A 21519-nucleotide genomic window follows, 5' to 3' on the forward strand; every position below is an offset into this window, starting at 1 on the left:
TCTCCATCAATAAAATATTGGGGATCATCCCCCCAGCAGAGATCATTTATCTTTGTACGCTTGGAATTCAAAAATGCCATTCTATATTATGAAGCTGGCATTTAATTTCTAAGGACTTAACCTGTAAACTTTGATTACACGGGAGAGTACACTTTCAGATTGCGTTGTGAATTCAATTTTTAAAACTTCATTTTTAACAAACTTTAATGTCAAGCTTCCGTAAATAGATGCCTGAAATGCGTTGAATTTGTAGAAATTAATTAATGGTTATTTGTGATTTTTAAACTGTACTCATCTACATTTAAAACGCTGTTGTTTTAAATGTAAAATAATATAAAAGACATGAACAGCATACATGCCTGGCATTATTTATTGAACACTTTAAAATAAAATAATTAGTAAGTACATATTCTTTAAAAGCCTGCTTTAAGAAAAGCTTGGTGCAGTTATTGGTTGAAGCTCTTTGTGTCGCTGTCTACCAATAAGGAGCTGAGGCGCTGTAAGAGATCTACCCCCACTCTCATCATCAAATGCAGACCAGAATCGAAGAGAAAGCGACACAGTGCCTGCGTTTCCGTGGTACAGCCATGTTTGGCAGAATCGCTCAGTTCGTGTTTGTGCATTTCTGGATTTAATAATCGCATTTCGATGTAAGACAATCCGTATTTTGCGGCGGGATCAAGCGGCGATTGAAACGATTGTCAGGAATTTTGAGATATGTAGAATACAATTCAGAGCAATGGCGAATTCGCTTAGCGGAGGGGCGTATTTTCTGTTACTGCTTTGTGTCTCGGACTTGGTTTTTGGACAGATTCGTTACTCTATTCCCGAGGAACTGGAGATCGGTGCCTTTGTTGGAAACATCGTTGAAGATTTAGCGACGACTGTGCGCGAATTATTAGCTCGGAAATTTAGGCTGCTCTCTGATGAGGGAATGCTATATTTCGAGTTAAATGTGGAAAACGGGATTTTAATTGTTAATGAAAGAATCGACAGGGAAGAGCTTTGCCTGGAAAGCTTAACTTGTTCCCTGTCTTTGGAACTAGCGGTGGAGAATCCTATCGAAGTGTTCCCTGTTGAAGTGGAGATATTGGATGTAAATGACAATTCACCGGTTTTCCCGATAAGTAGATTTTCATTGCAGCTTGCTGAGTTCTTTGCACCAGGGGCGCGCTTTCATCTCGAGAACGCACACGACCCGGACGTGGGTACAAACACAATCAGCACTTATCAGATTAGTTCAAATGAGCACTTCGGCCTCGAAATACAGACAAGAACTGATGGAAGCAAAATCGCTCTATTGTTGTTGGAGAAGCCCCTGGACCGCGAACAACAATCAAGCTTTGAATTGGTATTGACGGCTGTTGATGGTGGGATCCCGCACAGATCTGGCACAGCTAAGGTTATTATTACTGTAACGGACGCTAACGATAACGCGCCTGTATTCAATCATGAAATATACAGGACCAGTGTGTTAGAAAACGCACCGAAGGGCACTTTGGTGATGAAACTCAAAGCAGCTGATTTAGACGAAGGCGCAAACGCTGAGTTTAAATTTTCCTTCAGTAATTACGCTTCGCATAGATGGGGAGAGTTGTTCAATTTGGACGCGGATACCGGAGAGATCAAAGTTCACGGGTTACTGGATTATGAAAAATCAAACGTTTATGAGCTTGAGGTACAGGCTGTGGATAACGCTCCTCACGTCGGCCATGCAAAAGTTCTGGTCAGAATAATTGATATGAATGATAACGCCCCCGAGATAAAGCTGACCTCAGTAACCAAAATGGTACCCGAGGATGCTGCATCAGACACTCTGATCGCTGTATTCAGTGTCATGGATCGAGATTCTGGGGAGAACGGGCACGTTCGATGTCGGATTCCAATGAGTGTCCCATTCAAACTTGAAATGACTTTGAAAAATCACTACAAGTTGGTGACCTCTGAGTTGCTGGACCGTGAAAAGACTGCACTGTACAACATATCGATTTCAGCATGGGATGCTGGGTCTCCCTCTCTTTCTACCAATAAAACCATCGTCGTTTCCATTTCTGATGTAAATGACAACGCGCCAGGATTTACACAGTCCACGTATAATGTGTATCTGATGGAGAACAATACTCCAGGGGCATCATTTTTTTCTGTTACCGCTTTGGATCCTGATTTGGACAAGAATGGAGATATTTCCTATTCTATTTTGGAGAATCAGATACAGGACGTGGGTGCGCCTGCTTACTTTACCATTAACTCGAAAAGTGGGAGCATTTATGCGCTGCGCTCCTTTGACTATGAGCAACTGAAGAACTTCCAGATTAAAGTTCAAGCTCAAGATGCTGGATCTCCACCACTGAGCAGCACAGCTTTGGTGAGCATTATTATCTTGGATCAAAATGACAATGCCCCACTTATTATTTCTCCATTAAGGTGGAACAATTCAGCTGCAGTGGAAATTAGGCCCCACTCAATATATCCGGGATACTTGGTCACCAAGGTAACGGCTAATGATGCGGATTCTGGTCAGAACGCACGGATTTCCTACCAACTGATTGAGGCCACTGATCGTTCTCTCGTCACTATGGGCCTGTACTCCGGAGAAATCAGAACAACACGAAGCTTTACGGAAAAGGACACCACCACACAAAGAGTCGTGGTCTTAGTGAAGGACAGTGGACAACCGAGTCTGTCAAGCACGGTCACAATCCACTTTTCGATCTCAGCGAACGTTACTGATAACCCTTCTGAACGTCTGGACCATCTCAGGCACCGTGAATATTTCTCAGATGTAAATGTATATTTAATAATAATTTTTGGATCAACGAGTTTGATATTTATGATAACGATATTATTGCTTCTCGTCCTGAAGTGTAAACAAGACCGAAATAACATGCGTTACCACAGCCCTACAATTTGCTGTTGTTGCTTGCGGAGGAATTCTAACGATGTCTTTAATCGGAGACCTGCACTAAATCAATCCTTAAATTACTACGGAGCTGGTCAGACGCTCCCTGTGTCCGAAACATATAGTTACAGGGTTCGCTTATCCCCGGAATCATCCAACAGTGATTTTTTGTTTCTAAAGGCCTGCCATCCTAAGTTACCTCTGAGTGACAACAGTGTTGGTGAAACCAGTGTAAAGACATAATTTAGTCATCACATTTATTGTGCGAGGGCTGGGGAATGTACTTCTCCAAGGAACTGATATATTGCGCAGTACAACGCAATTGTGAGTTCCGTGTATGTTAATCATTCACAACAGCAGATGACGTAACCGTGATGTAAAGATCGTGATGCCTGTCTGAAGTTGCCTGTTTCGTGATTTGCTGACTAATAGCTACTTTCCTAGCCCTGGTATAACTTTCCAATTTCCAGTTTTTATCATCGCTCTGTCGAAAAATTGTCACCACTAATTCTAAAGAATGATCCAATAACAGCGTTTTTCCGCACAAACAATAATGCAGTAAAATATTTCGTTGCCTGTCTGACTGTGAAGACAACTTTACTTCATTTGTAAACACCGTCCTTTTAAAGTATCAGCCATTATGCGTAGATGCCTTCCATGAGAATTTTTTTTTACAATGTGCCGAATATAATCGCCCATACAAAATCTTGGAATCTGAAGGAAATTAAATTGTGTGACAATCACTTCTGAGGTGAGGTTATTGCATATTGGAGTGATCAGGCAGATTTATACGAGAGCACTATTTTAATCAGATCGCACAGAGTCGGTACATCCACGCGAAATAGTCTTGCAAAGATTATATCCACAAAGACCCTTCAAATACTAATGAAAACTAAGAATGGAGCAGGAAGTAACATTATACTACAAGTTGTTAGAGCATGGATAGATTGGCTGGAGGAAGTAGCTGAGGCAGAGCCCATCCAATCTTTTAAGGGAAAATTGAACTACCATTTGACACAGATGAAAATGTAGGGCTATTTGGAAAGGGCAGTGCAATTAAATTAATTCAGGTTAGATCTCGCGTAGAAATCATACGGATACAATTGGCCCAATTTCCTACTGATGTGATGTGAATGTCCATGGCCCTATATTATCTCAAAACCAATCATAACCGCACATTCGCAATGCGACAGTTGCTTTCTGCTTCCTGCTGGTTTGGTTCGAGATTTTAAATGATACACTCCACACTCATTTGTCACGCTGAGGTGAGGCTTTATGTTTAATATTTAGCTTCGGCAGTAATACAATTCGTATAATAAATTGCAAAATCTTCATTATATGAAAGATTCTACAAAGGAATATTTATTTTAATATTGATACAATATTATAGTTGTATATAAAGTAAATCATACAACAAGCTGAACAGATTGATAGTTTCCAACTCTGGGAGGCACCAGAAGATGTTCCACCTTGATTATAGCTGTTAGCTTTCTTTTGCCTAGCGCGCAGACTCTCAACTTGGCTGCTAATTAAGGCTTGTAAACCTCACTATCATTCACCTCAATGCAATTCAATGACCAGGAAAGATCGTGACGTCTGATTACATACTTTTATTAATAAGCACACAACTACAACACATTAGGTGCATTGTCCATGAGATCCAGGCTAAATATACTTGCAGATGTAGAATTCATCAAGCCTGGTGAGTTGGCTTCTCCCCACTGCTTACTCTTGTTCAGGGTCAGACTATGCAAAGTTCCTAATATATAACAGTGTAGCCTGTGCTTGTGTGGTTAATTACTGGTTCCAATACGTCATTACCTTCTGCGTAGATGCTGTTGTTCCGTCAGCTTGTTTAGTGGTTAAGTCAGCTGCTATCATTCAGCCCGCATGTAAATTAATGTCTTTTAGGTAGATCACACTTTGGATGTCCCCCATACATGATTGACAATTGCGATTTTCTGTCGCATTTAATGTCGGATCTCTTGTGATATTTATTACAAAGGGGACGTATTCCCAATCCGTGCTGCCTAGATGTCTTCCAAACACTCAGGTGTCTCGCCAATAGTTAGCAATCGTTTCACACGCTATTACCCCACTTTGCTGCAAAACCTGTACATAGATTACATAAAATTACATAGGATGTACAGCACAGGAACAGGCCTTTCGGCCAATAGGGCCATATGAGTGTGTGTGCTCCATACGAGCCTCCTCCCTCCTTACTTCATCTAATCCCCGCAGCATATCCTGCTATTCCATTCTCCCTCATGTGTTTTTTTATTCATTCATGGGATTTTGGCGTCGCTGGCAAGGCGAGCATTTATTGCCCATCCCTAATTGCCCTTGAGTAGGTGGTGGTGAGCCGCCTTCTTGAACCGCTGCAGTCCGTGTGGTGAAGGTTCTCCCACAATGCTGTTAGGTAGGGAGTTCCAGGATTTTGATCCAGTGGCGACTGGCGATATATTTCCAAGTCAGGATGGTATGTGACTTGGAGGGGAATGTGCAGGAGGTGGTGTTTCCATGCTCCGGCTGCCCTTGTCCTTCAAGGCGGTGGAGGTCGCGGGTTTGGGAGGTGCTGTCGAAGAAGCCTCGGCGAGTTGCTGCAGTGCATTTAGACATGCGTGTTTTTATCTGGACTGCACGATAAATGCATCTATGGAACATATTGGAATAGTTTAATGTTTAAGGTTTAATAGAGAATGTTCTCGGAATTATTGAAAGTCTGTTAAAATTTACTCATACTTTTACTCAGTCCACAGATGGGAGAATGGAGTGCAATGAGTTGTGCTGTCATTTCAGCATTTGAGTTCAGATAAGGTCATTGCAGTGACTATTGCTCACTGGTTTTTGAGATGAAAGGGAGGACAATAGAGTTGAGAATTGGGCTTGATGTGCTCTTTGCATTTGTCAATGTCATAGTGCAATAGATTGTAACTTCATAGAGAAGAAGAAATTGTTTTTTGTCTCATGAAAGAGAAAGAGCAGCATTAACGTTGAAGGGTACAAGTTGATACTTGAATTTTTATAAATGGCTAGCTGTTTTTTTTTCAACGTTTTCTGTTTCATGGCCGCATTGATTAAGGGTTAGAGAATTAAGATAGCGAATGTGAGAATCAGAGTTTTCGAGGGCATCAACAAAATAATTATGTTTTGGCACTTGTATGATATGCAGCAAAAGGATGGAATTGACCAGAGTAAATTTAAACAGGTCACTGCAATAATGATCAGATCGTTGGGGCGAAATATCGAACATTGGGAGTTTCAATAGTGAGATCATGACTAGGTTATTTTGTAGCATAGATTAAGCTAGGAAGGGCAATGATTAATTTTCAGAGGGGCTAGCGAAATTATTGACATGAATGAAAGGATTGAACGCAGTGCACTGGCCAGGAAACGATTCACTGGTGATCATTGATAATAATTAAGTTATGTAGACAAACAGGTGTCAGAGATGCTTTAATGCAAATGTGCATGTATTGCCTGCAAATTGAAGCATGTGGGTTTTAATTTAGTGTTGTGCATTTAACAGTAGAATTCGGTGAAGGTAATCAGTGCATGCGTAATATGATACACTTCTATTAGTCGCTGGCTTGTTACGGCATTTTGAATAGTGCAGGCATTCCTTGATACGAGATAAACCATCTATTAATATAGATAATCATAGTAAGGATCTTTAAGGTTAAATAAAGAGGTCCTGACCATATTGGTGGGAAAGCTGAGCTTGGAAGCTATTAAAGTGAAAGAAGAATATTACATAATGCGTAACAGATCATTTACGTGGCCTATTTAAATAACATTAAATACTTGAGGCACTTTAATTTTTTGTTGACTGTACTGAATTTATAGTACTGTCACTTTTGAGGCCATTTCATATCGTTAAATATATACTGGGATAGATTCTGTTGTGTTTCCCTTCATTTGTTTTTTGGGAAAGATGGAGATATCACTGATCAGTTCAAAAGACGCTGAGTCATCTCTCCTGAGGTGAAATGTCCAAAGAGTGTTGGCCACTGAATTCCCCCAGTATTAGAAATAATTAACAACAACAACAACAACTTGCATTTCCATATCTGCATTTTGTAGTAAACATTCCCAAGCCGCAACACAAGACTGTTTTGAAAACAAAGTTTGACACGGAGCCACTTAAGGAAATATTAGAAGAGGTGACCAAAAGCATCCAAAAACTGGTGGATATCAGGGAGCATCTTAATGGGGAGGGAGAGCGAGAGAGGGGAAGAGGATTAGGGAGGGGTTCCAAAGCTTAGGACCTAGGCAGCTGAATGCTACGCCGCCAATGGTGGAGCGATGAAAATCGGGTTGCGCAAGGGGTCAGAATTGGAGGAGCACGGAGATCTCGGGGAATTGTAGAGCTGGAGGAGGTTACAGAGATAGGTCGGGGCGAGGCCAAGGAGAGGTTTGAAAACAAGGGCGACAATGTTAAAATTGTGTTTTTGCTATCCCTGGAGCAGCACTGGGATGATAGGTGAAGGGGACTTGGTGCGAGTTAATTTAAGGGCAGCAGGGTTTGGATGAGCTGAAGTTTACGGAAGGTACAAGTTGGGAGGCCGGTCAGTGGACCATTGCAATAGTCGAGTTCGAGATAACAAACGCGTCAATTATTATTGGCAATCAAGTCGATAAAAGCATAATTTCTCTTCATGGTCTTGAAACTAGCCTATTACAGGAACGTGATTATGGCCTGAAGAATGAATGAATTGTTATACGCAACAGGATGATAGGGACTGCTGCCCACGTCTCCCAGAATTGGAGAGTGGCGATATTTTTTTTCGTGGTGCCTGAAACTGCCTTCAGCAACAAGAACAACGGTCATTGATAGAGTACAAGATACCAAGATAAATTCAGAAAAAAATGTTTGCGTTAGATATCGATTACCAGTTATCCACAGATACATACAGAGAGAAATACATGAATGAAGGAACGGACGAAGAAAAGAATAAAGGAAAGAAGAAAGAAGGAAAGAAAGAAAGATGTATGAGAGAAACAGAAAAGCGCGAATTCATTGTATAAGAGAAGGGTTGATTGAAGGAAGTCTATGATTAAATTTAATTTTCAAGTGCAGGATAGCTTCAGATTTAACGTGTTCACGAAACAGAGGTAGCTGAGGAAAAAAATGAAATAGACATGTTCTAGTTGCTGAACATAATCTGTGTTATGTTACCTTTGTTTTCTAAATGCAATGTAATATGCAGCGGTGGGGTTTGGCTGCTTAACAATTGTTTGTGCCCATAAATAACGGCGAGCGCCATTACTTTGACAGCAATTTCCGGCTCAATGTAAAATGTTTTTTTTCTTTGCCAATAAGGTTAGGAGCAGTAAAGTTGGATTGTTCTGCACACAACGTCAGAGTTGGGATGGGCTCCACTCAAACTGAGCTGGGACCAGTGTCCTGGCGAATCGAATAAATAGGGTGGTAGATAGGGCATTAAACTAAAAAATGGGAGGTGGGGATAAATTTATTACAGTTTTTTTTCAGGATGTAACTAACAGAGTAGATAATGGAGAACCAGCGGATGTAGTATATTTGTATTTTCAAAAGGCATTCGATAATGTGCCATATAAAAGGTTGTTATGCAAGATAAGGGCTCATGGAGTTGGGGGTAATACATTAGCATGGATAGAGGATTGGTTATCGGACAGAAAACTGAGAGTAGGGATATACGGCCCACTTTCAGGTTGGCGGGCTGTAACTAGTGTGGTGCCACAAGGATCAGTGCTTGGGTCTCAGCAAGTTACAATCTATAGTATGACTTTGATGAAGGGACCGAATGTAATGCATCCAAGCTTGCTGATGATACAAAGCTAGGTGGGACAGTAAGCTGTGAGGAGGACACAAAGAGCCTGCAAACGAAAATAGACAGGTTAAATGATTGGGCAAGGAGGTGGCAGATGCAGTCTAATGTGGGGAAATGTGAGTTTATTCACTATGGTAAGAAGAATTAAGAAAAAGAATATTTTTAAAATGGTGATCAACTATTAAATGTTGGTGTTCAGAGAGACTTGGATGGCCTCGTACAAGAAACACAGAAAGTTAGCAGTTATATACAGCAAGCAATTAAGAAGGCAAATGGTATGTTGGCCTTCATTGCATGGGGATTGGAGTACAAGGGTAAATTATCCTTGCTACAATTGCACGGTGCTTTAGCGTGGCCACACCTAGAGTACTGTGTACAATATTGGTCTCCTTATCTAAGAAAGGATAAGCTTGCTTTGGAGGCGCTGCATCAAAGATTCAGTAGATTGATTCCTCGGATGAGAGTGTTTTTTGATGAGGAGAGATTACGTACTCTTTGGATGCTGAGTCGTTGAGCATACTTCAGGCTGAGATACATAGATTTTTGGACTCTGGGGGAATGAAGGGATATGCCGATCAATCGGCAAAGTGGTGTTGTGATCGAAGACCAGCCATGATCTTATTGAATGGCGGCGCAAGCTCGAGCGGTGGTATGGCATACTCCTGCTCCTATTTCTTATGTTCTTATACACTTATGTTCTTAACTGCGTAATACTATCAAAATAAAACAATTTAAAAGTGATTTCATTTTGCATTTTCTTGCATCGGTTTACCAAGGTTTTCCTCGAAACTTGGTAATCGATATTGCACCCGCCTTTCCAGCAGAGGGCCGCTGTGTCTGCGTAGCCCATGATTTTTTTTGTCACTTGTTGTCCTCAAGGCGAAGAGGTGAAAATGTTGCCATTGGGCATTGAAGAACGCTTCCAATCCAAATAACTAGCATTGCACTCTCCCAGCTGAGGTAAAAAAGAAATAGCTACAGAGTTCTTTCCGTTCTAGCTGAAAAATGGGCCATAAGCCCAACATCGCAATAACATCAAATGTGAGAATAATGCGATATTTTCGTTTCTAACACCAACCATCATCCGTGGCCCGTCTGGTGGAGCCTGGCAAAATCGTGGAAGTAGTAGTAGTTTTGCACTGTGGGTCATTTCCGAATAGGGACGATTGAGAGATTTAGTTCATAAATACACAAGAGCATTGAGTTTCATACCTTGAATCTGGACTACTGTTGATCTAAAGATCCAATGCGAAAGGAAGGAACGTTGGCCTGCCAATCCCTCAAGCCATTTACGAAATTCGAATTAAAGTATTGTTTGGGACCTATTGATTAAACAAGAGAGAACAATTCCAGCTCGCGTTGTTAATTCATTTTCTAAACGAACATTAATATTCATCTCATATAAACAGCTCTCTAATATGGAGTCATGTGGCAAAAAATTAACTTTCTTTTGAGTTGATTTTCTAGAAATTAAATAATGGTCATTTATGATAATGAAACTGTACATATCGAATTTGAAAACTCATTATATCGTAAATAAGAGCATTAATATATGATAAGCATACGTGTCGGGGATGTTGAAATGAACACTTTCGGATATAATACTTCACTTGTAAACGATGTAAACAAACAAGCCTGCTTTACGTAAAGGTTGGTGCAGTTATTGCTTGGTGTTCTTTGTGTCACTGTCTACCAATAATGAGCTGTGACGCTGTGAGAGATCTACCCCAACATCATCATCAAATACGGACCAGATTCGAAGGGACGGGGACACAGTGCCTGCGTTTACTCGGTGCAGCCATACTTCGAAGGATCGCTTAGGTCGCATTTGTGCATTTCTGGGTTTAATATCTGCATACCTATGCGAGAAAAGATTAACTTTTGTAATGGAATAAAGCGGCGATTGAAACGGGCGCCAGAATTTCTCATCTACGTAGAATAAAAGCCAGAGCAATGGTGGCTTGACCTATTTTATACTCCTGTTTTGAATCTCGGACCTGGTTTTCGTTACTCTATTCCCGAGGAGCTGGAGATTGGTGTCTTTGCTGGAAACACCGCTGAAGATGTAAGAGTCGGCGTTCGTGAGTTATCAGCCCGGTAGTTCTGTCTGCTCTCTGATGACGGAAAGCAATTCTTTGAGGTAAATATGGAAAATGGGATTTTATTTGCTAATGAAAGAATCGACTGAGAACAGCTTTGCATGGAAAGCTATACCTGTTCCATGTATTTGGAACTCGCGGCGGAAAATCCATTCGAATTGTTTCCCTTTGAAATGGAGGTATTAGATGTAAGTGATAATTCAACGATTTTGCCGTCAAGTAGATTATCATTGCAGATCGCTGAGTCCCGTGCACCAGGAGTACGCTTCCATCTCGAGAGTGCACATGACCCGGACATGGGTACACGCACATCAGCACTTACGAGAATAGTTCGATTGAATTGTTCGGCCTCAAAATGCAGTCAAGAAAGAATGGTAGGATATCGCTTTGTGGAAGTTGGGGAAAACCCCAGATGATGGGATCCCGCACAGAACTGGCAGCGCTCAGATTATCACGGTGGCGGACATTAATGAAACCGCCCCTGTATTCGATCACGAAATATACAGGACGATTGTGTTAGAAAACCCAAAGGTATTTTGTTGATGAAACTACGCGCAGCTAATTTAGACGAAGGCGCAAAGGCTGAATCAAATATTCCTTTAGTAATCACGTTTCACAAAAAGGGCGCGAGTTGTTCAATTTGGCGTCAATCAGTGTGTTTTAGGCTTAATACCCTCCGGGTGTTTCCCGTTCATGAGCGGCCATTACGATTCACTGTAGCCTTTATTGTTTTATCTCTTCTGATATTTATTCGAAAGTGGGCTGATTCCCCATCCACTCTCCGCAGGTGTCTCCCAGGCACTCTGGCCTCACTTCAACAATCAACATTCTATTCAGGGATTCTCTCCACACTTGGCTGCAGAGCCTGGTACATGATATGTGTTTGTGTCTGAAGTGTGTTTTATCCAACTTAACCGTTTCAAACTTTTTGATTATTATCCATATACAGCAACATAATACTAGCTAACTTATTCTATTTGATCTATACGTTTCTATTCTTACACAGAACGCATTACCAGGCTGAAACCGGAATTGCTGTATCGCCCGACAACTGTGATTGCAGTTCAATACTGCCTACGCTTACACGTAATTTTAAAGTCATTTTTAAAAATGTGGTTTGAAGTTTACACAAGCTGTTTGAATTGGGTCACGCATATATTAAGGTATTAGAGTTAAATATTTTTGGAAGGAAATAGTGTCACTTTAGTAGTAGAGTATAAATTTTACAATGCCTTCAGTGGGAAATACTTTGATGTTTCGGGTTTCGCAGAGAATTTTTTTTATTCGTTCATGGGATGTGGGCGTCGCTGGCGAGGCCGGCATTTATTGCCCATCCCTTATTACCGTTGAGAAGATGGTGGTGAGCCGCCTTCTTGAACTGCTGCATTCCGTGTGGTGAAGGTTGTCCCACAGTGCTGTTAGGAAGGGAGTTCCTGGATTTTGACCCAGCGACGATGAAGGAACGGCGATATATTTCCAAGTCGAGATGTTGTGTGACTTGGAGGGGGACGTGTAGGTGGTATTGTTTCCATGTCCCATGATATAAGATCCATTGACAGTATACTAAAAGGTGCTTATAAATTTACTGAGCCCAGAGAGAAGAGAATGTAGGGCAATGGGATATGCTGACATTTCAGTATTAATGCGCAGAGGATGCCATTTTTGCTCAATTGTTATAGAGATGAAAGAGAGCACAATCGAGATTAGCATTGGAATCGATGTGTTCTTCATTTGGTGTATGTCATAGTTTAAAATCTAGTAACTTCATAGAGAATAGAGGCTGGTTTTTGACACAGAAATAGAAACTGCTGAGCTTTAGGGAGGAAGCGTGCAAGTCTGAAACTTGAATCTTTAAACGTGATAAATGACTAGCCTTGTTTTTTCAATGTTTCCTGTTTTATATCAGCACTGAAGAAGTTTTCATTGAAGTGACAGAGAACAAAGACAACAACTGGGTTGGTTGGCAACGGGCTAAAGCTTAGACAAATAGAAGAATGCCCATATGAAGCAGAGAGATAGAGCAAATTAAATTAATAATTATGGTTTAGGCACTGGAGTGCTATGAAGAGAAAGGACGCATGCGATCACAGTAAATTAAAGCAGTTCACTTGAATAAGGATCAGGTCGGTCGAGGGAAATGGGGAAAACAGTTCGATAGTGGCTCCTTTATTTTGTAGTAAGATTAGGCAAGGAAGGCAATTGTTCTTTTTCGGAGATGTCTTCTAGATAATGGACTTGATAAATGGGTTGAAAACATAGCAGGGAGCAGTAAAGGAACAAGTGGTGATCATTGGAAATAACTAATTTACATGGAGGATGTGTGAGAGATGATCAAAAACAGTTATGCATGTATTGCCTGCAAAGTGAAAAACGTGGGCTTTAAATTGGTGTTCTGCACTTATGGACATCCTTTAGTAGAGGGATTGTGTTCATGTATAATATTATACAGGTATATTAGTAGATATCTAGTTAGTGCGGCCTAAACGGTGTAAGTAGTGGTTGGTACAAGTAAAATCATCAAATAATATAGATGATCTAATTATGGAGCTTATAGGTTAACTAAAGACCGGCAGACCGCACTGGTGGAAAAGATGATTTTGGAATCTATAAAGTGAAAGGAGAATATCATGCTTATCCTTGTTGTGGCTTATCAAAACCTTTAGGTTATTTATATTTTGGAGACAGCGCGAAATTCATAGTATGAGGCCATTTCCTATTGGTAACGATATGCTCGGAGGGATTCTACATTATCTCTCTTCATTTGCTTTTTGAGAGACGTGGAGAAATCTGCATCACTGGCTCAGTGTGAATGTCATGCCAAAAGACAGGGAGTATTCACTACTTAGGTGAATTGCCTGAAGAATGTTGACCACAGAATTCACCCAGTGTTACAAATAATTGATACTGGTTATCCGGTCGAAAACCCATTGATTTCCCTTCATGACCTTGTAACTGACCTTTTACAGGCCCTTGACTGTGTCCTGAAGAGTGAATGAATTGCTGGCTGCAATAAGATGATAAACACATCTGCTTTCTGCTCGCAGAGTGTGTGTGTGGGGAGCGGCGCAATCTTTTTTTGTGCTGATCGGAGTTGTGAAGCCTGAATCGGCCTTCAGGTCTTTATAGCGGAAAAACAAAGAACGATAAATGCTAGTGTCCAGGAGACTAAGATAAATCCAAGGAAAATATTTGCGAGAGATATCTATTGCCAGACTTCCATAGATACATACAGAGAGAAGGAAGAAGGAAGGAAGAATAAAATGAAAAAATAAAGAAATAATTTAAGAAAGAAGCAAACATAAAACGCAATAAATATAAGCAGGAATAGGCCATACGGTCCCTCGAGCTTGCTCCGCCATTCAATTCGACCATGGCAGATCTTCGACCTCAAGTCCACCTTCCAGCTGGATCGCCATATTCCTGATTCCCCACAGTACAAAAGTCTATCCATCTCAGCCTTGTATGTATTCAATGACTCAGCATATACAGCTCTTTGGGGTAGAATATTCCAAAGATTCACAGCCCTCTGCGTGAAGAAGTTCCTCCTCATCTCAGTCTTGAATAGCCCACCCCGTATCCTGCGATTATGCCCCCTAGTTATCCAGCCAGGGGAAACAATCGCTTGGCATCTAGCCTGTCAAAACCCCTCATAATCTTAAATGTTTCAATGAGATCACTTCTCATTCTTCCAAATTCCAGAGCATATAGGCCCATTCTAACGTTTACATTCCAAATAACTGGTGCTAGTATTACGTACATTCCAGCTGAGGTGTAAAAGAGATAGTCGCAGAGTTATTTCCGTTCAAGCCGAAAAATGGGCCTTCGCCCCGAACTCATAGCAAAATCAAATATCAGAATAATGCGATATTTTAGTTTATGACAACAACCATCCTTGTAGCGCTTTTGAAAGATATTGGACTAGTCGGGGAAGAAGTGATAATTTTGCGCTCTGGTTCACTCCCGACGATGGACGGTTCTGAGATTTAGCTCGTAAAATATACAAGAGAATGGATGTACATTCCACGAATTTGGGCTGATTTTGAACTAATGAAAAAGATGCGAAAGAAAAGTGTGTTGATCTGCCAAACCACAAAGCCCTTTTTGAATCTACATTTAAAATATTTGCGGACATAACAGCCCTGTTGATGTAAATGGGTCATGTATAAATATAAAAAGAGAAAGAGAAGTAGGTTTTGCATTTTAAGTACCAATATTACGAATCACATTATGTCCAGGCATAGTGGATTCCAGATTGCATTGTTCAATCATTTTTGATAACTTTATTTTTAACAAATATTGGTATAAACTTCCAAAAACAAATGTCTGAAATGGGTATATGTGGGAAAACATTTATTTGAGATGACTTTCTAGAAATTAAATCATGATTATTTATGATCATTAAACTGCACATATCTAATTGTAATACACACATACTTTTCTTTATGAATAATAATGTAAACAATCTGATTAGCCTACATGCCAACCATTTTTTATTGAGCACTTTTAAACATCATACTTAATTTGTAAATAATTTGAAAAACAAGCCTGCTTTAATAAAAGGTTGGCGCAATTATTGGATGAGGATCTTTGTGTTGCTGTCAACCAATAAGGAGCAGAGACGCTGTGAGCGATCTGCCCTCCACCTTCATCATCAAATGTAGACCACAATCGAAGGGAAAGAGACACAGTGCCTGCGTTTACCCGGAGCAGCTATGTTTAGAAGGATCGCTCAGGTCGAGTTTGTGCATTTCTGGGTTTAATCTCGGCATCCCATGCGAGAAAATACGCATTTTGTGGTTGGATAAAGCGGTGATTGAAACGATTGCCATAAATTCTGATGAATGTAGAATAAAATCCAAAGCATTGGCGAATACGCTTAGGGGCAGGGCATAATTTATGTTCTGGCTTTTTTTCTCGGACCTGGTTATCCCAGAAATTTGCTACTCTATTTCCCAGGAATTGGGGAATGGTGCCTTTGTTGGAAACGTCGCTGAAGATTTCAGGATAAGCGTTCGAGAATTATCAGCCCGAAAGTTTAAGCTGCTCTCTGAGGACGGAAAGCAATATTTCGAGGTAAATGTGGAAAATGGGGTTTTATTTGTTCATGAAAGATTCGAGATAGAACAGCTTTGCATGAAAATGTCGATCTGACCCATGTCTTCAGAACGAGCGGTGGAAAATCCTTTCGAAGTGTTTCCTATCCAAGCGGAGGAATTAGATCTAAACGATAGTTCACTGATTTTTCCGCAATGTAGATAATCATTCAAGGTTGCAGAGTCCGTTGCACCAGGAGCACGCTTCGGTCTCGAGAGCGCGCAGGACGCAGACGTGGACACAAACACTATCAGCACTTATCAAATTAGTTCAAATGAGCACTTCGGCCTCAAGATGCAGACAAGAAACGATGGTAGCAAAATCGTTAAATCATTGTAGGGGAAACAGTTAGAACGTAAACAGTCGTTATTTCAACTGGTATTGACGGCTATTGATAGAGGGATCCTGTACAGGTCTGGCACAGCTCAGATTATCTTCATGATTGCGACGCTAACGATAACGCACCAGTATTCGATCTTGAAACATAAAGGAGGAGTGTGTTAGCAAACTCACCTAAGGCACCTTGATGATGAAACTACATTCAGTTGATTGAGACGAAAGTGCAATCGCTGAATCCAAATATTACTTCAGTAATTACGCTTCACAAAGAGGGCAAAAGTTGTTCAAATTGGGCGCGGATATGGGAGAGATGAGTGTTCAAATTTTCTGGATTTTGAAAAATCGGACGTTTATTAGCTTGAGGTACAGGCTGTGGACAGCGCTCCACACTTTAGGATGCCAAAGTTCTGATTCAAATTATTGACGTGAATGATAAAGCCCCCGAGATAAAGCTGACCTCAGTAAAGAAAATGGTACCAGAGGTCGCAACACCGGGTTCTCTACTGGCGGTATTCAGTATCACGGATCGAGATTCTGGGGAAACGGCCTCGTCCGATATCAATTCCAATCAATATATCATTCAAACTTGAAACGACTTGGATGAATAACTACAAGTTAGTAACCAGTGATATACTGTACCGTGAAACTACTGCAATATACAACTTATCAATTTCAGCATGGGATGCTGGGTCCTCCGCGCTTTCCACAAATAAAACCATTGTCGCTTATGTCTGATATAAATGACAACGTTTCGCGGTTTACACAGTCCTCAAATAATGTGTATCAAATGGGAAAAAAACACCTGGTGCAGCTATTTTTTCTGTTACCGCTTTGGATCCTGATTTGCACAAGAACTGCGTCACCTCCTCTTCTATTCTGGTGAATCAGATAGAAGACGTCCCTGCGCTTCCTTATTTAACAGTTAACTCAAAAAGTGGGAGCATTTATTCGCTGCGCTCCTTTCACTATGAGCAATTGAAAAATTGCCAGATCAACTTCAAGCTCAGGGTGCTGGATCTCGGTCACTGAGCAGCACTGCTAGGGTGAACATTATTCTCTTGGAACTAAATGACAATGCTCCGCTTATGATTTCACCATTAATGTGGAACAGTTCAGCGGCAGCGGAGATTGTGCACCGGAGAATATATCCAGGGTACATAGTCACTAAGGTCATGGCTAATGATGCAGATTCCAGGCAGAACGCACGGCTTTCCAACGAATTGATTGGGGCCACTGATCAGAGTCTCTTCAATGTGTACCTTTACTCCTTAGAAATCACGACAACCAGGAGCTTTACGGACCAAGACACCATCACACAATGAGTGGTGGTCTTGGTGAAGAACAACGGACAACCCAATCTGTCAAGCACGGTCACAATCCTCTTTTCGATCGCAGCGAAAGTCACTGAACCCCGACTGAAAAAATAAACCACCCCAGACAGGCTGAATATCTCTCGGATCCAAATGTATATTTAATTATAATTTTTGGATCGACGAGCTTCATATTTCTTGTAACCATGATCTTCTTAGTCGCCCTTAAGTGTAAACAAGACTGAAATAACATACGTTACTACAGCCATACAATTTAGTTTGCTGCATGCGGAGGAATTCGAATGATGTCATTAATCGGAGACCTGCACCAAACGAATCTTTGAATTATTATGTAACTGGTCAGATGCTCCCTTCTTCCAAAACTCATCGTTACATGGTTCGCTTAGCCCCGGAATCATCCAAAAATGATATTTTGTTTCTAAATTCTTGCCATCCTACATACCTCTGAGTGACATCATTGTTGATGACACCAGTTTCAGGTTGTAATTTAGATTGCAACTTTATATTGCGGGTGATGGGTAATGCACTTCTTTGAGGAACTGATATATTACGCAGCAATTTTCAAGAGTGAGTTCAGTGTTTGTTCGTAAGTAACCGCAGCAGCTGACGTATATACTGATTATATTTTTTTGTAAATCATGTCTAAAGTTGATCCTTTTTGATTTTCTGAGCAATACCTACTTCAATATTCCTTCAATAACTTACCGTTTACAGGTGTTATCATCGCTTCCCTGACAAACTTTGACCAGTAATTTTGAAGCATCACGCCATAGTAGCATTTTCCACAGTAACTATAATGTATTAAAACGTTTCGTTTCACTTTTGATTGCGAAGAACACATTACTTCGTTTGTAAACACCATTCTTTAAAAGTAGCACCATTATACGTACATTCCTTAAATTGCCTATTTTACAATTTGACGACGACAATCGCGCATTTAATTGCCTCGTAATCAGAAGGGCATTAATTTGTGTGATAATGGTTTCTGAGTAGAGATTAATGCATGTTGGAACAATTCTATATTCACATGCGCACTTCATGTAATAATGAAGTCGAGGGGTGTAGCCGGAATTAATATTACACAGTTGTTAGATCATGGAATTATGTGTTGGAGGAAGTAGCTGATGCAGAGACCTTTCAACATTTTAAGGGAAATGTGAATTAACATTTGACGCAGAGGGAAACATAAGTCTATTTGACTACAGTGGTGTCATTGGATTAATTTTGGATTTATCCAGCAAAAAATGCCTTAAGTCCGCAATTGACCATTTTGTGTACTGTGAACGTCTGAGGTTCTCTAATATTCCAATATGAATCATAACCGCACACGCGGACTGCGACAATTGTTAACCTTCATGCTTATTTCGATATCATGGTTTAGTTCGAACCCTTCTATAAAACAATCCACACACCTTAGCCCCTCTGAGGTCAGGTTTTATTTTTAAGCTGTAGATTCCACAGTAATACACCTCATATACTAAATAAGTACATAAGATTCATTACATAACAGATTCTACAAAAGAATTCTTGTAATATGCATATATTATTATAGTTGTATAATAAAGTTCTTCACCGAATAGGCCGGGTCGGCAAACTGAACAGATTGATAGTTACCAAACCTGGGAGGCATCAAAAGATGTTTCACCTTCACTGTAGCTGTCAGCTTTTTTATCCCGGGGCGCAGACTATCAACTAGGCTGCTAGCTATTGATCATGTCATGGCCTAAAAATTACAGCCTACGTGACTATTGTTGCACCTGTTGATCAGGTCATTATGCTGCAGGACACTTTCAAAGTAAAATGAAAAAGGGCGACATTACAGAACTAACTAAGACTGCAAGGCGTATTGCTCCCTTATCATCCATTGCATTCCTTTCACAGGTGTTCTCTATCTAACTAAAGAAGCATCACTTCCTTATAACCAAACCTCTTTGAGGAACTGATATATTACGCTGTAATGATTTACTGCGTAATAGTGATTTCCTTATGTTAATAAGTAACTGCAGCAGCTGACGTACATCTTGATTAAATTGATAGTAAATCCTGTCTAAAGTTGACGCTTTTGTGATTTCCTCAGTAATACCTGCTTCAATATTCTTTCAATAACTTACCGTTTTATCGTTATTATCATCGCTGCGCTGACAAACTCTGACCAGTAATTGAAAAGCATCATTCCATTTTCCGTAAATATAATGCAATAAAATGCTTGATTCCGAGGGACAACTTATTTCTTTTGTAAACACCATCCTTCCACCTTGCATCACGGGCTTAGTAACTAACAATCCTTTAGCATATTTTTCCCACGATTAGGTGTTGTGCCTCAGGAATTACAACCTTCTTAAATTGATAGATAATACACCAGGCGTTGCCCTTTAACTAAACAACAAAACGTTGTTTATGTATCTCCCCAACATTCCTTCCTGCGCAGACATCATCAGCTTCATCAACCTGTAACGACCCCGAGCCATCAAAAAGAAAATCAAACACCTCCTGCTTCGCCGTGAACCTGGAAAGATGGATGGAATGGGTGCAGACATGTTGGGCTCGAATTTAGCAGGCCTGCTGGTTCCCAGCGGGTGGTCCTCCGGGAGCGTCGAAAACGCGGACGGCGAAATTAGTGGGTTGCCCACGCGATGGTAGCAGGCAACCCACTAATAGGAATCAATTACCTGCTCCCCCGGGGTACACGGCGCTGGCCTGCGCGTCGGTCGGGCTGCGCATGCGCAGTACGATCTGTCAGCTGGAGGCTCTCTAGTTAAAGGGGCAGTCCTCCACTGACAGATGCTGCAACCAATGGGACAAATTGCAGCATGGAGCAGCCCAGGGGGAAGGCTGCTCCCAGTTTAATGATGCCTCACCCCAGGTATCATCAGATGGGGTTAGGAGGAGGGGGAGGACACAGATCTTCCCCCCGACGGGCGGGAGGAAGCGGCCTGCCTCTGCCACCAAGAAGGCCTGGCTCGAGGTGGCAGAGGGGGTCACCTGCGCCACCAACATATGGCCCACCTGCATACAGTGCAGGAGGCGCTGCAATGACCGCAGTAGGTCCGCCACAGTGAGAACACGAAGTCTTTCCCCTACACTCCATCTGCCACAACACTGCCCCCACCCCAAATCTCCTTCGGCACCGCCAACACTATTCTGTCACATCACCCTTCATACCCACTCACACCCCGTCCTCATCTTACCTCCACCTACTCACCTCGCCAGTACTCACCCTGCCACTAACACGCAATCCACTCCTCATACAATCTCATTGCTCCATCCCATACTCACCCTCTCGTGCATCTCCCTCACGGCCAGCCTCACTCAACCTGCCACCACCTGTGCTGCAGCCACAGGGCATGCATCACATATGTGCAGTAGGCAGCGTAAGGCAAACGTCTCGTCAGCATGAAGGGGGTGCACAAGGGTGTCTGAGGGTTTGTCATGTGTGTTACCCATATTGAATTTCAGAGCAACAAACAGCACACATTATATTGACACCACCACTGCCATGTCTCCGCGAATCCTGTCCGTTGTGTCCAATAATGCCCGCTCCTGGGTATCACTCTGAGGACCCACCACTGATGCCACCCATCGTGTTACTGCAGAGTAGGTGCAGGTGTATTTGCAGGGCTCGTCCGCGCAGACGACTGAGAGACATCGGCGGTGTAGCCGGCTGCACCCTGGAAGGATGCGGAGGAGAAGGTGTGGAGGGCAGTGGTGACTTTGCCAGCGACAGGTAAGCAGTTGGTGCTGGGGCCAGCCAGGAGCAGCTCGGCATGAAAGAGGCTGCAGATCTCCACGACTACATGTCGAGCGAATCTGCGCCTCCCTGTGCACTGCTGCTCGGAGAGGTCCGGGGACCTGCGCCTCGGTCTGTGGACCCTGTGGCGAGGGTAGTGCCCTCTGCGACGCGTCTCTCTCTGCGGTAGCCCTCCCTCCTGCTGTGCAGGTGGGCG

The 21519-nt window shown here is 41.8% G+C and overlaps 1 protein-coding gene across 1 annotated transcript; it reads left to right on the forward strand.

The window, feature by feature from the left end:
• The first annotated feature begins 645 nt into the window (after positions 1 to 645).
• On the forward strand, positions 646 to 4166 carry LOC137332058 (protocadherin alpha-C2-like). Its single transcript, XM_067995784.1, has one exon. It carries the CDS (start codon positions 740 to 742, stop codon positions 3140 to 3142), a length of 2403 nt encoding a protein of 800 aa, XP_067851885.1. The 5' UTR covers positions 646 to 739; the 3' UTR covers positions 3143 to 4166.
• Positions 4167 to 21519: the final 17353 nt, after the last annotated feature.

This window comes from Heptranchias perlo, chromosome 14 (genome assembly GCF_035084215.1).
Source record: "Heptranchias perlo isolate sHepPer1 chromosome 14, sHepPer1.hap1, whole genome shotgun sequence".
In the NCBI taxonomy this organism is placed as follows: Eukaryota; Metazoa; Chordata; class Chondrichthyes; order Hexanchiformes; family Hexanchidae; genus Heptranchias; species Heptranchias perlo.

Bases quoted from the DNA above. Each gene is read 5' to 3' on its own strand.
- LOC137332058 (XM_067995784.1), top strand. From the start codon at position 740: ATGGCGAATTCGCTTAGCGGAGGGGCGTATTTTCTGTTACTGCTTTGT.